This window comes from Herpailurus yagouaroundi, unplaced genomic scaffold, assembly GCF_014898765.1.
Source record: "Herpailurus yagouaroundi ecotype Mexico unplaced genomic scaffold, PumYag 141, whole genome shotgun sequence".
Lineage (NCBI taxonomy): Eukaryota > Metazoa > Chordata > Mammalia > Carnivora > Felidae > Herpailurus > Herpailurus yagouaroundi.
Window position 1 is genome coordinate 67,978,668 of NW_024412396.1, and position 15,596 is coordinate 67,994,263.

The 15,596-nt window shown below is 50.1% G+C and overlaps 1 protein-coding gene across 1 annotated transcript in view; it reads left to right on the plus strand.

The window, feature by feature from the left end:
- The first annotated feature begins 2,063 nt into the window (after positions 1 to 2,063).
- CUNH14orf132 (chromosome unknown C14orf132 homolog) overlaps positions 2,064 to 15,596 on the plus strand; it is a 51,206-nt gene continuing 37,673 nt past the window's right edge. The window contains exon 1 of the mRNA XM_040478170.1: positions 2,064 to 2,234. Coding sequence (XP_040334104.1) covers positions 2,208 to 2,234 — 27 coding nt within the window. The 5' untranslated portion in view covers positions 2,064 to 2,207. The remainder of the gene's footprint in view (positions 2,235 to 15,596) is intronic.

Genomic DNA, 15,596 nt, shown 5'->3' on the forward strand with positions numbered 1-15,596 from the left:
ATGGAACTCTTACAACTCAATAATAAAGGATAATTGATCCAATGTTTTTCAATGGGCAAAAGACTGGCACAGACCCATCATCAAAGAAAACAAATGAACGTCCAAGAGTGAGCAAGTGAAAGTGATGTTTGAGTTTACCAGTCATCAGGAAAATGCAAATTCAAACCACAAGGCCCGCTAGAATGGCTTCAGTTAACAATATCAAAAGGGGCACCCGGGTGACTCAGTCCGTTAAGCATCCGCCTCTTGACCTTGGCTCAAGTCATGATCTTGCCGTTGGTGGGTTGGAGCTGGGTTCGAGCCTCGCATCGGGCTCTGTGCTGACAATGGGGAGCCTGCTTAGGATTCTCTCTCTCCCCCTCTCGCTGTCCCTCCTTCTCTCTCTAAAAATAAATAAAAACTTAAAACCAAAGACAATATCAAGTGTTGGTGGGAACAGGAAGGAACTAGAATTCCCATACACTGTGGGTGGGAATGTGAAATGTACCAGCACGTTGTAAAATGGCTTGGCAGTCTATCATAAACACACAACTAAGTCATTCCAATTTGAGACTGGAAACAAGATGTCTACACAAAGACTTATATGCCAGTGTTCTCAGGCGTTTGAGTCATGATCGCCAAAAACCTGGAAACAACTCAAGTGTCCATGAGCAAGAGAAAAGATTGAAACACACATGGTCCATCCATTTGCAGGAACCGTATTCAGGCACCAAAATATAACTACCTACACATGCCACAATATGGAAGATTCTTGACAACATCATCCTGAATCGAAGAAGCCAGACGAAGAAAAGAATACAATCTGTACGATTCCAGAAATCTAGAAAAGACAGATCTAACTCATAGTGATAGAAAGGTGGGTGACTTCAAAGGAGCAAGAGGGAACTTTTGGGTAGGGGTGAGTGGAAGGTTCTATATCTTGATTATAGTTCTGGTTACAAGGGTGTATATATGTATCAAGACTCATCGACCTGTATGTGTAAAATAGGGGCATTTATGCAAATTATACATCAGTAGAGGGATTTAAATACCTCCATTCAAGCTTTTGTTGACAACCTTCTAAGTCCTCTGGTCCTCCTCGTCACTCTGAGTGTGGTAACATCAGTATGTTTTCTCTCTTCGAGGACACTGTGGTTTAACAGGTCAGTTCATGGCCAGGACCTAATAATGGACCCAGCAACTGCGAGAACGGATGGGAACTCAGTGAGGAGACTCTTATCTAAGGACCCACAACCCGAGACAGGTATTGACCACAGGGTGCTGCTAGGGGTGGGAGGTTTGGATTTAAGAACATAAAACCAAAACACGCCACGAGACGCTGGTCCATCCAACATCCGCTCACCTCCTGTCCCGTTTTTCTTCAGAGCCGAGTCCCGGGAGAGGTCAGGGCGCCCGCCACCTCTCCCCGAGCAAGGCCAGGCTTGGCAGGCGGGTAACTGCCCAAACCCTTGGTCTGCAGAGAACCTTCCAGGTGAGACGCCGCCCCCGGGAGCACCGTCTTCACGGAGCCGCGAGGATGCAGGGGCGCGAGGTGCACCCCTCGCAGGTGTCTCCAACCTTCATCACCGCCCCCCCTTCAGCGAGGGGTTAATGACCATGGCTGTCCGCTCTCACGACTTTTATGGAACCCAGAAGGTCTGCTCAGGAAAGGCAGGCGAGGCAGGGCAAGAAAGACCAGCCCCGGCCAGGATGGAAACCTCCTTTTGCGGAGGCACACCCGACGCGGGGCGCAGAGCTGGCACAGAAAGCTGGGTCACGCTGACCCTGACCCTCAAGCCCCGAGCAACACACGCCAGCCCCAAGGGGCGCCTACAGAGTCTTACTCGAGGTCCCGCTCCCGCCAGCCGGGCGACCTCCGGCCTCAGCTTCCGCCTGCGGCCCCCACGCGGGAGGGGATCTTGGGCGCGCGGGGGTTCCGCCTGGCCCCGCCCTTGGGGTGGGGCTGGGAGCGGTCACGTGGAGGGGCTCCCGGGCCCCCGAGCCCCGCCCCGCCCCACCCCCCGCCTCGGCCGGGTGTCGGTCTGGAGCGCGGAGCGCGGAGGCTGCCGAGGCCGCGACGCCGGGGCTGCTGAGGTGGGCGGCGCGGCGGGGTGCGGGGTCCCTGCTCGCGGCTCGGCCCGCTCGCGGCCAGCTGTGCAGGCGGCTGGACCCGCAGCGGCGGCAGCGAGGACTCCAGCGCGGGCGGCGGCAGCGACACCAGCGACACCATGGATCTGTCCTTTATGGCCGCGCAGGTAACGGGGCGCCTTCCCCGCGCGCCCCGGGCTGCGAAGTTTGGGGAGGTTCGGGGCCAGGGGCTGGACGCGCCGGGAGGATTCCAGCCGGGCGGTGGCGCCCGCCGGGGATCTACGTCCCGATCCTTTGTCCCGAGCCGGGCGTCCCCACCTGGCTTTTCTCGTCGGAGGCGGCGAGCGCGGCGCCCGGGGGTGGGGCTGGCCGTGCGCCCGGAGCGCGCCCGGCCGACCTCGTTCCGGACTGCGAGGGGCCAGGGCGGTGCGAGTGGACCCCTCCCTGCCCATCCCCTCTCTGCCGTCGCCGCTCCAGTCCCCAGGACGCACCCAAGGCGGTGCAGCCCGGATCCGCGCGGACCTGGGTGGGTGGGCAACCTCGCTGTTCTCCATTCCACGTCTTCCCGAGGCGCAGATTTATCTGCAACTTGCCTGTGACTTGGGGCGTCCCCCCCCCAACTCACTTTCTCCCGTTTGAGTGGAGACCACAGGCTCTGTAGCCCGAGGAAGGCAGCGAGACCCCCTCGGTGACCAGCCAAGCGCGAGAGCGCAACGATCATTTTATCCTTTTTTTTTTTTTTTTTTGCTTTGTGCTGAGTCTGTAGAGTCATCCGTGCCCGACGCGACCATAACTCTTCCCTGGACACAAAACAGGTTGCCAATGGCAGGAAAAAACAGATGACCTGTCATCACTCGATCACTTGATCCTTGAGTTCTGAGCGTTGGGTGATCCGTTTCTGTGCTCAGCTCTCTTGAGCTAGAACAAAGGCAGACAGACCCCCGCTTTGTGGAGCGGCTTGTGGCCTTTCCCAGGACCCGGTGCCGAGGACAGTCTGGCTCCAGGGAAGGCCACATTTGGTCCCGGAGAGTAAATCCCAGTGTACCACGTTGCACCTTCCATGAGTCGGTTATGTTGGGAGCCCAGAGGTGGGAAGGCCACTGATGTGCTGTCTGTCCCCTGTGTGTGTGGCAGGGGCCCCACCTGCTGCTGTTTAATTTTCCAGGGAATGGATTTTAAAAGGACACCTGCCTCCCCCCCCCCCCAAATTTCACCCCAGTGGGAGCCTGTTGAAAAAGTAACAGCAACGTCCAAGCTGTGTGGACAACAAGCCCCCGACACAGTCATGGAAGGACACAGAATCCCCAGGGTGGCTCCAGATGCCAGCTCCTGGCAGCCTCTTGTTTAGTTTTCCAAAATGCTCGTTGCTCCTATCAGCAACTCTGTTGTTGTTGTTGTTTTCCTTATTTTCTGTCCTGTTCCTAAACCCACGTTTATAAATATTGTCATGTGGGTGTTATTTTAGACAGTAGTGACTTTAGCTGCATGATAACTGAGGCGGCTTCACCAGATTTATTTCTAGGGGAGAGAGGGCCTTACACATGGCTGTCCCTGCCTTCCCCTTCTGGATCCCACCACACAGCCTGTGTCCCTGGTTACAAGATAAATCGATCACTGCTAACCCAGGGGCTGGCTGGAGCATCACATGTTGCTATGGTAACTTGACAAAATAAACATAGGGCTTTTCGCCATCTGTAGGCAGAGCCCGCGCAGAGCCTGGGTTCTTTTTTTTTTTTTTTTCTCTGTGTCTATTTTGTTTACTCTCACGTTATGTGTGGTCGATGTGTTCCTGCCAACAGATACTTGGGCATCGATCACATGCTCGGTCTCGAGTCAGTTGCAAGGAACAGAAACAACGATGTGCGCTCAGATGGGCAGGGATGCTGGGGTTACAGTAAATCCTTACACGTCTGTGACGTGGGTGCTATTATTCCCCCGTTTATAGATCAGGATATCAGACTTCAGCAGGATTAATCATGTACCCAGGGCACACCATTTTAAGGAGGAGAACTGGGTTTTAAACCCGGGTCTGAGTATTTGCACAGCTGCTGGGTTTTCCTCTTTGCCGCTCTCCCCTGAGGAAGACACACTGTAAGGGCCAGGGGCACATGTTTAGACAGGAGTCATCTCTTCTGCCTTCTGCCAGGAAGTGGTCTCACCAGGATGCATTGCCTTCTGGTGTTGCTGTGCACCTGTTATCCCCACGAGGGTGGGAACTTTGCCTCTTTTATCTGCAGTACTCCGTGCCCGGCTTCTGGGAACGCTCAACACGTGCTCGGACCGTGCAGGGACCACCAGGTGTGTGACACCAAGTTGCTGTCCCCACGCAGAAGCAGTGGGCAGTTTGACGGAGGAATGTTAATGCTTCCGTCTACTTGTTCGGCAAAAGCTGAGTCCCCGTCTTGTGCCAAGCTCCGTGCCCGGCACTGGGACCAAGGTGCTGGAGGGCACAGTGGAAGGGGACGTAGATATTCTTTCTGGGTGCTTATAGAGGACTGGAGAAATGATGAGCCACGCCATCCTCAGCAAGGGGAATGGATCAGGGCTGGGGGGACCAAGATACTTGGCGCATAGTAGGCCCTCAGCAAGTTTCTGTTAGATGATTGGATGGGGCGAGACACGACGTATGCGCGTGGAAAGACGAGGACAGGAGAACAGCGCATTCAGGGTGTAGGATGCCCTGCCTGTGAACCTGTCAAGGACTTGGAGGACTTGAGTTTTGATGGATTAGAACTACAGACAGATCTCTGATGGATTCTAGGCAGAGAGGCAGGAGGAGGGAGGCCCAGAATATATTCACAGACTCCTTCAGGAAGGAGGGAGGTGAGGGCACAGGACACGCTGAGAGAGAGGGGGGCTGACCGTTGAGCGAGAAGTTCACGTGACTCAGCGGGCAGTGGGAGCCATTGCAGGTTGTTGAGCGGGCAGTGGTTCATAATCGAAGCAGTGCTTTGGGAGGATCCCAGCCCTGGTGGAGCATAGAGGCTGGAGGCCTGAGCGGAGCTGGAAGTGCCCACCTGCTTGATTAATTGACTGGATGAAAGGACATCCCTGTGATTCCAAGACTCCCCCCCCCCCAAGGTTGTGAAGTGTGAGTCCTGTTTGTGCTTTTATCTATTGATTTATTGATTTATTTGTTAGAAAGGGTGTGCGAACCAGGGAAAGGGGCAGAGGGAGAGAGAGGGGGACTCTTAAGTGGGCTCCATGCTTGCAAGGCTCCACCTCGTGACCCCAGGATCATGACCAGAGCCAAAATCAAGAGTCGGGCGCTCAACGGACTGAGCCACCCAGGCGTCCCCTCTTCGTGGCTTTAAAAGGCCCGCAGGATATAAGCCATTTCAGAAAGATTTGCCTCTCAACAGCCAAGCATTACGAAGCTACCCTTTATGGATGGCCAGAGTGGTCAGTGGTTATCCAGCAACTCCTCTGACGCCCTCCCTGGTGGTGGAGGGAGGTGCCCTCCCTGGTGTGAGTGCATGGGGTTGCGTGTTAGGGCTTAAGAGAGGCTGTGGGCACTGAAGATGTGAAGACTCAGCCTGTGGACCCCACCTCACCCTTGAGCCCTGGAGTGATGCTCAGCTGCCCTTTCCTCGCCCTGGGAGGCACGCCAGTCCCACTCTGCACAATCCCTGTGTCCCCACAGCCCCCTGGAGCATCCAACAGTACACAGGAGTACCTGTTTCTCTCTGGCCAGTGGTGGCCAAGAGGACAGGGCTGCCCAGACCCCCAGGGAGCTGGAGACCAGGGGACGACACAGACTTTGAGGACTGAGCCCCAAATCTCGGTGTCATTGGTGGGGTAGCCCTTCTCCAAAGATGGCCATGTTCCCCTCTTCCCCTGTCGGAGGGGAATCTCATTACCCTCCCCTTAAACCTGGGCTGACTTTCTTGACCAGGAGAGTGCCGTGTGAAGGGCCTTCTGGAGCCTCCGAGATTAGCTTTAAGAAGACCGTAGCTTCCACCGACAACCCCCAGGATGCTTGCTCTGGGGCAAGCCCACCATCAGGCAAGAAGCGCAGAGACCCTGAGACCTCCAGGATGCGAGGAGAGAGTGAAATTTCAGGAAGCTGCCGCATGGGCAGAAATGAACAAGAGGGCCCAGGAGCGCTCATCACACGTTCTAGGCTGTAAGGCCGTGTTGAACAAGCCCACCTGTGGCACAGGAGCTCAGTTTTGTGTTTGCCTTGGGCCGTCCCTAGAGCGACCAGTCTAGACCCAGTGGTTCCCAAATGCCGCTGCCATTAGAATCCCCTGGGAGCTTTTAAGACCAGCGACCCAGGTCCTGCCCCCAGTACCCCCTCGCAGCGTCTCAGCTGGAAGCAGATATCGGTATCCTCTGTCCATTGACTCTAGTTGATTCCAGCCCAGTGGCCAGGGTTGAGGCTCAAAGCTGAAACCACACTTAGAGCGTTCTCTCCTTCCCCCTCCTCGGGATGGAACAGATCCGTGGCTCTCTGGTCCCTTCCAGGTCATAAAAAAGTCATGCGGTCACTGGAAGGAAGTCACCCGAGTAGGGACTCAGCAACTTAAAATAGTGAGACCCAGGAACATGCTCCAAAATTGAGGTGTTCCTTTCCTCCTGACCACACCTGCCGCAGGTGAGAAACCTGTGGTCGGGTAGGTGGCTTTGTTAGCCCCGCCACATGCACAGGGAAGAAATGGGGAACCGGGGTGGTTCAGCCGGCAAGCAGAGGAGCCAGGAGTGGAACCCCGACCGCAGGGGCCGCCCTGCGTGGGACCAAACCACCTCGCAGAGCGGACCAAGTGCTGGGAGGTTGGGAGGGGCTCTAGGGCCCCATCATGGGTCCGCTTCAGGGAATCAGCAATCCCGAGGCACACAGAGTGTCGGGTTTATGCATATATTTTTGAATTTATTTATTTAAATTCAAGTTAGTTAACATACAGTGTAGTCTTGGCTTCAGGAGTCGAAGCCGGTGATTCATTGCTTGCATGCGACACGCAGTGCTCATCCCAACAAGTGTCATCTTCAATGCCCGTCACCCATTTAGCCCCCCCCCCCCCCCACTTCCCCTTCAGCAACCCTCAGTTTGTTCTCTGTATTTAAGAGTCTCTTCTGGCTTGCCTCTCTATTTTTTTTTTTTTTTGATTTTTTTTTCACGTTTATTTACTTTTGAGACAGAGAGAGAGACAGAGCATGAATGGGGGAGGGTCAGAGAGAGAGGGAGACACAGAATCTGAAACAGGCTCCAGGCTCTGAGCTGTCAGCACAGAGCCCGATGCGGGGCTCGAACTCACGGACCGCGAGATCATGACCTGAGCCAAAGTCGGCCGCTTAACCGACTGAGCCACCCAGGCGCCCCATTGCCTCTCTTATTTTTAAACAAGTTCTTTTTAAAAAAAAATAATGTTTATTTATTTTTGAGAGAGAGAGAGAGAGAGACAGAGACAGAGACAGAGCGAGAGCAGGGGAAGAGCAGAGAGAGAGGGAGACACAGAATCCGAAGCAGGCTCCAGGCTCTGAGCTGTCAGCCCAGAGCCCGATGCGGGGCTTGAACTCACGAACCAAGAGATCACGACCTGAGCCGAGGTTGGACGCCTAACCCACTGAGCTACCCAGCCAGCCCTGAACAAGTTCTTAAAGAGGACTGTATTATTTCTAGGGCTGCTATAACAAATAACCACAGAGTGGCTTCAAACAGAAATATAATCCCCCCCAGTTCTGGAGGCTAGAAAACCCAAATCCAGGCGGTGGCAGGGCAAGTGTCTCGGAAGATGTCAGGAGAGACCCCATCCCACGCCTCTCTCTGAGCCTCAGGGTGTTGCCTGAAGTCCTTGGAGCCCTTCCACTGTAGCCACGTCGCTCCAATCTCTGCCTCTGTGCACCGGGCCCTCGCCTTGCACGTCTGTGTCTCTTCTCTTATCAAGACACCAGTATGTTGGATTAGGGCCCACTCTGATGACCTCATTTTAACTTGATTACATCTGCAGAGAAACTAGTTTGAAAGGTCACTTTCGCAAGTACCAGGAGTTAGAGCTTCAATAGCATATTCTTGGGGGAGACACAATTCAACCCGTAACAAGTTCTGAAGACCCATAAAGAATAAGGATCTGGGGGCGCCTGGGTGGCTCAGTCGGTGAAGCGTCGGACATCGGCTCAGGTCATGATCTCGCGGTTTGTGGGTTCGAGCCCCACGTCGGGCTCTGTGCTGACAGCTCGGGGCCTGAAGCCTGCTTCGGATTCTGTGTCTCCCTCTCTCTCTCTCTGCACTTCCCCAATTTGTGCTCTGTCTCTCAAAAATGAATAAATGTAAAAAAAAAAATAAAAAAAAAGAATAAGGATCTAGATTCTTGTGTGGGTGGTCACTGGTCTTAGAGGGGCAGCGGACAGATCACTTCTCTAAACCTCAGTTTCATGTTCTGTGAAATGGGCGCAAAATCGCCTTCCCCATGGAGCTGTTCATCTAGCCACTCAGCAAATGTTTCCTGTGGGCCAGGCCTGGGGCTGCAGGGAGGAGAGGGCCACCGGGCTGCCGTGTCGTATGTGACACGGTGCAGGTAAACACAAGTGCCCTGGGAGCCCAGAGGAGGCACCTAACCCAGAGGTCAGGGAAGGAGGTTTGAACCGAGCTGTCTGAAGGATGCCTGGGTGTTATGTAGACCAAGAAGGAGTGAAGGCATTCCAGGCAGGGGGGATGACATACACCAGGGTGGAGTGGAATGGGGGCTTGAAATAGTGTCTCCTGCTGGGCGGGGGGTTGGGCAGAGCATTTAGTTGGGCCGAGGACAGATGGGGAGAGAGTGGGAGATGGGAGCCCAGCCGCGGACCTCATGCAGTGGAGCAGAGAGGGGTGGGGGGCTGAGGTGACCCAGACAGTGGACAGCTGCTGCCTGAGATTCCCCCCCTGCCCCCCCCCCCCCCCCCGCTCCTTCCTCGAGCCATGCAGACACGCAGGCTCAGGGCTGCGGGCTCTTGTGGGTTTTCAAAAACACTGAAAATTTGGATTTTTAACGTGCAGCCTGGATTTTTAAATGTTGGCCACTGATTAAAAATTTTTAACAAGCTGGGGCCCCTGGGTGGCTCCGTCGGTTAAGCATCCGTCTTTGGCTCAGGTCATGATCTCGAGGTTCGTGAGTTCGAGCCCCGCATCGGGCGCTGTGCTGACAGCTCGGAGCCCGGAGCCTGCTTTGGATTCTGGGTCTCCCTCCCTCTCTGCCTCTCTCCTGCCCATGCTCTGTCTCGCTCTGTGTCTCAAAAATAAATGTTAAAAAAATTTTTGTTTAATAAGCCAGCCAACCATGATGGGAGCTGTGTCAGTTACTTATAGCTCATTATTTCAGGTACTTAGTGGCTTACAGCAATCATTTATTTTGCCCACGACTTTGTGGGATCAGAATTTGGGAAGGACTCGGCTTGGCAGTTTCTTCCTGCTCGGTGACATCAGCTGGGATACCTGAGCCTGGGGTCCAGACTTCCAGCATTGCTTCTGCACACGTGTCTGGCAACTCCATTCAACTTGACCCTTCTCTCCACTTGGCATTTCATCCTGTAGATGTTTCTTTAGGCAGCTGGGCTTTCCTCCCAGTATGGTGGTCTTGTGTGGCACTGTCTTCCTCTCCCCACCCCCAACAGGTATTCCCAGGTCGAAGCTACGAAGCTTCTTATGAATGAGCCTTGGAAGTTCCAAAATGTCACCCACTCTGCTTTTCTTTGGCCAAGAAAGCCCTAAGACCACCTCCACCTCTCAACGTGGGGAACAGCGTGCTCGTCCAGGAGGGACAGAAGGAACATAGATATCTTTGGGGACTGGCTGCTGCACGGGCCAGACAGGACAGGTGTGTGGATGCGGTTCACCCTGGGGCCGCCCCAGTAATCGCTCTAGACCAGTCAGATGTGTGTAGAGCTTGACAGAACTTTGTGAACTGCCTTGCCCGAGAGAGAAGTAAGTTACTACTGAGGAGGTAAGCCATGACTTCATTCGGCCGAACTGTATGAAGTTGCTTGACATTCGGCCACTTCTTCTCTTGATTTAAAACCACTTTTAAGGGGCGCCTGGGTGGCGCAGTCGGTTAAGCGTCCGACTTCAGCCAGGTCACGATCTCGCGGTCCATGAGTTCGAGCCCCGCATCAGGCTCTGGGCTGATGGCTCGGAGCCTGGAGCCTGTTTCCGATTCTGTGTCTCCCTCTCTCTCTGCCCCTCCCCCGTTCATGCTCTGTCTCTCTCTGTCCCAAAAATAAATAAATGTTGAAAAAAAAAATTAAAAAAAAAAATAAAATAAAATAAAACCACTTTTACTGAGCTGTCATTGACATGCAACATTTTATTAGTTGTAGGGGGCACCATAATGATCCAACATAGGTATTTATTGTGAAGTGATTACCATAGTTAGTTTGGTTACATCCTTAACCACACATAGTCACATTCTTTTCTTGTGATGAGAATGTTTAAGATTTACTTTGTCAGCAGCTTTCAAATACACGATGTAGAATTGCTAACTATAGTCACCATGATGTATATATTACATCCCCAGGGCTTATTTATTTCATAACTGAAAGTTTGCCTCTTTTGGCCACCTTCACTCCTCTGGCCCACTCCCTGCCCCCACCTATGGCAGCACCAATGTGAACTCTCTATTCACTAATTCAAGGTATTTGTTTTGTTGGTTGGTGGTTTTGGTTTTGGTTTTTAGATTACTCGTATAACTGAGATCAAAAAGCGTTCATCTTTCTCTGTCTAAATCATTTCGCTTAGCATAATGCCCTCAAGGTCCATGCATATTGTCACAAATGGCAAAATTCCTTTCTTTTATGGCTGAATAATATTCCACTGTCACATGTAAAAATATTTTTTAATTATTTTAAATTTAATTTCAAGTTAGTTAACATAAAAAGCGGTATTGGTTTCAGGAGTAGAATTTAGTGATCCATCACTTACATACAACACCCAGTGCTCATCCCAACAAGCGCCCTCCTTAATGCCCATCACCCATTTAGCCATGCCCCCCACCTACCCTCTAGCAACCCCCAGTTTGTTCTCTGTATTTAAGAGTTTCTTAAGATTTGCCCCCCCATTTTTATCTTATTTTTCCTTCCCTTTCCCTATTTTCATCTATTTTGTTTCTTAAATTCCACATGTGAGTGATACCGTATATTTGTCTTTGCTCTGACTTATTTCGCTTAGCATAATACACTGTAGTCCCACCCACATTGTTGCAAATGTCAAGATTTCATTCTTTTTGATGGTTCCATAATATTCCAGTGTGCATGTGTGTGTGTGTGTGTGTGTGTGTGTGTGTATCACATCTTTATCCATTCATCAGTGGATGGACATTTGGGCTGGTGCAACCTCTCTGGAAAACGTATGGAGGTTCCCCCTGCCAAATTAAAAATAGAACTACCCTACGACCCAGCAATGGCACTACTAGGTTTTTATCCAGAGGATACAAAAACGCTGACTTGAAGAGGCACATGCACCCCAGTGTCTATAGCAATGCTATCGTCAATAGCCAAATTATGGAAAGAGCCCACATGACCATTTTTGACCTGAGAGTCTCATGTAGGTCAGCCCAGTAAGTACTACCTGGTGAGACAGTAAGTTCTTGAGTTATGGAGGGGTGGAGTGAGTGGATGTGGGGAGGGTAATCAGCACCTGCTGGGGAGGTCTGAGGAGTGGAGGCCTCCCCTGCCCATGAAACTCACACAATTCTCCCCCCAGTTGGGCTCTTAGAACTTTGGCCTTGCTGGTGGGAAGACATAGTCACATCTGGAATAGTATGTTGACAGTGGACGGGTCTTTCTGGAAGACAGCCTGTGCGGTCCAATCAGAGCTGAGATGCTGACCTATCTGCTGCCAGCCCCCAGCCCCCTGGACCTTGGGAGGCTCACCGTTAATTTGCATTTTAATCATTTTTCATGGAGGGGGAAAAAATCCGCAAAAAAAATCTGGTCGTGTTGAAGAGGCTGTTATCTCTTGAAATGGTCGTGGCTACACTCATGGGCTTGTGGGATCGTTCCAAACGGTCTGCAACACACCCTGCAGAAATGTTCTCTCCCCAGGGGAACACAGCACCTCCCAGGAAAATAAAATTCTAGGGAGTCTGGCAATCTGCTGCTTACAGAATGTTTTCCCCAACCACTGGCTGCTTCTTTCCCTTAAAGCAAGAATTATGATTAAAATACAAATTGTCTATTATCTCAGCTGTTTTTAACCGAAGGGCCTGCTTGTTGTACTTCAAGTTCTCATTTAAAAAATTTAAATATTTTATTATTCTAATTAGATCTGCTTCGGCGAGAGAGAACACAGCACTACATTTTTGCAGAGGTGTGATGAGCAGTGAAGGAAGAGTAAAAATCTGTAGTACTTTTTGTAGACCAGATTTCTAGACAGCGTTTTAAGAGTCAAGACATTCCATCTGACTTGCAATAATTGTATGTCACAGAGCTAAGAGAACTGGGGCATCTGGAGGTGGATTGCAGTCTCCAGTTAAATACTTGAGTGCTTAAGGAGCAGCTGTTATGTGCTCAACCCTGCTCACCCTGCTTCGAGGGTCTGAACCCCGACTCTTTCTACTCTGAAGTGATGGAGTCCTGCCTGTATTCACTCTCTCCCCATTCTATCTCCTCAAGATGTCCCTGTACCTTCCCATGATAGCTGCCATTTATCAAGTGCTTAGAGGGTGCCGGGCAGGCCCTGTGTCATATAATACACAGAATCTCACTAAATCCTTTATGACAGCTCCATGGAATAGGCAATTTTAAGGTCCATTTTACAGAGGAAGAAACTGAAGCTTAGGCACACAGGTGGGATTCAAACCCAGATCTCTGTGCCATGTCAGCTTGTTTTTTAAATGCAATTTCACAGTCTCTGCCTTCAGATTAGAGTCTTTAAGCCGTTCATGTTTAGTGTGATTCCTTACATGGTTGGATTTAAATCTACTCTCTTACAGTTGCCTATTGGTCCATATGTTCTTTGTTCCTTTTTACCTCTTTTCCTGCCTTCTTTTGGATTGAGAACATTTTATTATTCCATATGATCTCTTTTGTTGGCTTGTTAGTTCTAACTGTTTTGTTATTTGGGTGGTTGCTTTAGGATTTGCAGTGTATATCATTAACGCAGCACAGCCTATCTACAAGTAATATTAGGCCCACTTCACATGTAAGAACCTTATAACCAAACACTTCTATTCTCCCCCTCTCAGCTGGTGTGATATTATTATCATACATTTCACTTCTGCATGTTATAAACATCATACCACATTATCGTTTTTGTGAAAATGGAATTATCTTTTATTTTTTGAATGTTTATTTGTTTATTTTGAGAGAGAGAAACAGAGACAGAGAGCATGAGAGGGAGAGGGGCAGAGAGAGAGGGAAAGAGAGAATCCCAAGCAGGCTCTGCTCTGGCCGCACAGAGCCCACCTTGGGGCTTGAACTCACAAACTGTGAGATTATGACCTGAGCTGAGGTCAAGAGTCAGATGCTTAACTGACTGAGCCACCAGGCACCCCCAGATCGATGATCTTTTAAAGAGAACTAAATAGTAAGAAAAAAGCCTTATATATTTTCCTATATAGTTATTATGTCCAGTGCTTTTTATTCCTTTGTGTAGATCACAAATATGGTATCATTTTCTTTTTGCCTAAAGGACTTTTAACATTTTCAGTAGTGCGGAAGGGCTGGCACTGAATTCTTTCAGCTTTTATATGCCTGGGAGGGTGGGGAACATGTCTCTCTTTTTTTTTTTTTTTTTTTTTTTTGGCTTTCATTTTTGAAAGTTAATTTAACTAGGCATAGAATTCCGGGTCGGCAGTTTGTTTTTCAGTAAAGATATTGTTCTACCATCTCCCTGCTTGCAAGGTTTCCACTGAGAGATCTGCTGCCATCGGATTATGTTCCTCTGAACATAATGTGCCTTTTTTCCTTCGGCAAAAAAAAGTTTTACAGTTTTCTCCGTACCGATTTTGAGCATTTTGCTTATAATGTGCCTCCGTGTCATTTTTTTCCCACGTTTCTTGTGGTTGGGGTTTGGAATCTTTCACAGTTGTGGGTTTATACCTTTCCTCACCTTTGAAGAGTCTTCTGCCGTTCTTTCTTTTTCTCCCCCAAGCTTTTTCAAGATATAGTTGACATATACCATCGTGTACTAATTAGGTCTACAACACGGTGACTTGGTATGTGTGTCTATCGCAAAACGATGACCGTATCCTTAACTCACATAATTACAATTCTTTTTTTGTTGTGATGCGAACTTTTAAGATCTAGTCTCTTAGCCACTGTCAAGTATATGGTACAGTATTGTTACCTGTAGTCACCATGCTGTACGTTATGTCCCCGGAACTTACTTATCTTCTAACTGGAAATCTGTACCTTTTGATTATCTCCACCAAACTCCTCCACCCCCTCTGGCAACCACCCATTTGGTCTCTGTTTCTATGAGTTTGGTTTTTTTTAGATTCCACATAGAAGTGAGATCGTACGGTATTTCGTTTTTCTTTCTGACTTAGTTCATACAGCGCAAAGCCCTCAAGGTCCATCCAATGGTGGTGCCGACGGCAAGATCTCATTCTTTATTGTGACTAAATAGTATCCAGGTGTGTATATGTGTGTGACATCTTCTTTGTTCACCCATCGATGGACACTTAGGTTGTCTCTGTGCCGGCTGTTGTAATAATGATGCAGTGAACATAGAGGTGTGGATAATCTCTTCAGGAGAGTGAGTTCATTTTCTCGGGCTATATACCCAGAAGTGAGGTTGCTGGATCATATGGCGGTTCTGTTTTTTCATTTTTAACTTAATTTTTGAACCTCCGTACCTTTTTCCGCAGTGGTTGTGCCAGTTTTCACACCATCAACAGTGCACAAGTGTTCCTTTTTCTCCGGGTCCACACCAACACTTGTTACTTCTCATCTTTCTTCTTGATGATAGCCATTCTGACAGGCATGAGGTGACATCTCATTGTGCTTTTTTAAATTTTTTTATTTTGAGAGAGAGAAAGAATATGAGTAGAGGAGCGGCAGAGAGAGGGGGAGAGAGAATCCCAAGCAGGCTCCAGGCTCTGAGCTGTTAGCGCAGAGCCTGATGTGGGGCTCAATCTCACAAATCATGAGATTACGGCCTGAGATGAAATCAAGATTTGGACGCTTAGACGCCCCTGATTGTGGGTTTTTTTTTTTTTTAACGTTTATTTTTGAGAGACAGAGAGCGCAAACGGGGGAGGGGCAGAGAGAGAGGGAGACACAGAATCCGAAGCAGGCTCCAGGCTCTGAGCTGTCAGCACAGAGCCTGACGTGGGGCTCGAACCCACAAACCACGAGATCGTGACCTGCGCTGAAGTCAGATGCCTAACTGACTAAGCCACCCAGGCGCCCTTCATTGTGGTTTTGATTTGCATTTCACCGATGACTAGTCATATCAAGCACCTTTTCATGCACCTGTTTGGTCATTTGAATATCTTCTTTGGAAAAATGCCTTTTGGGTCCTCTGCCTCCCCCCACCTTTTTTTTTTAACCTGGATTGTTTGGGTTTTTTGCTGTTGAGTTCCATGAGCTTTTCATCATTTCTTTACCTATTT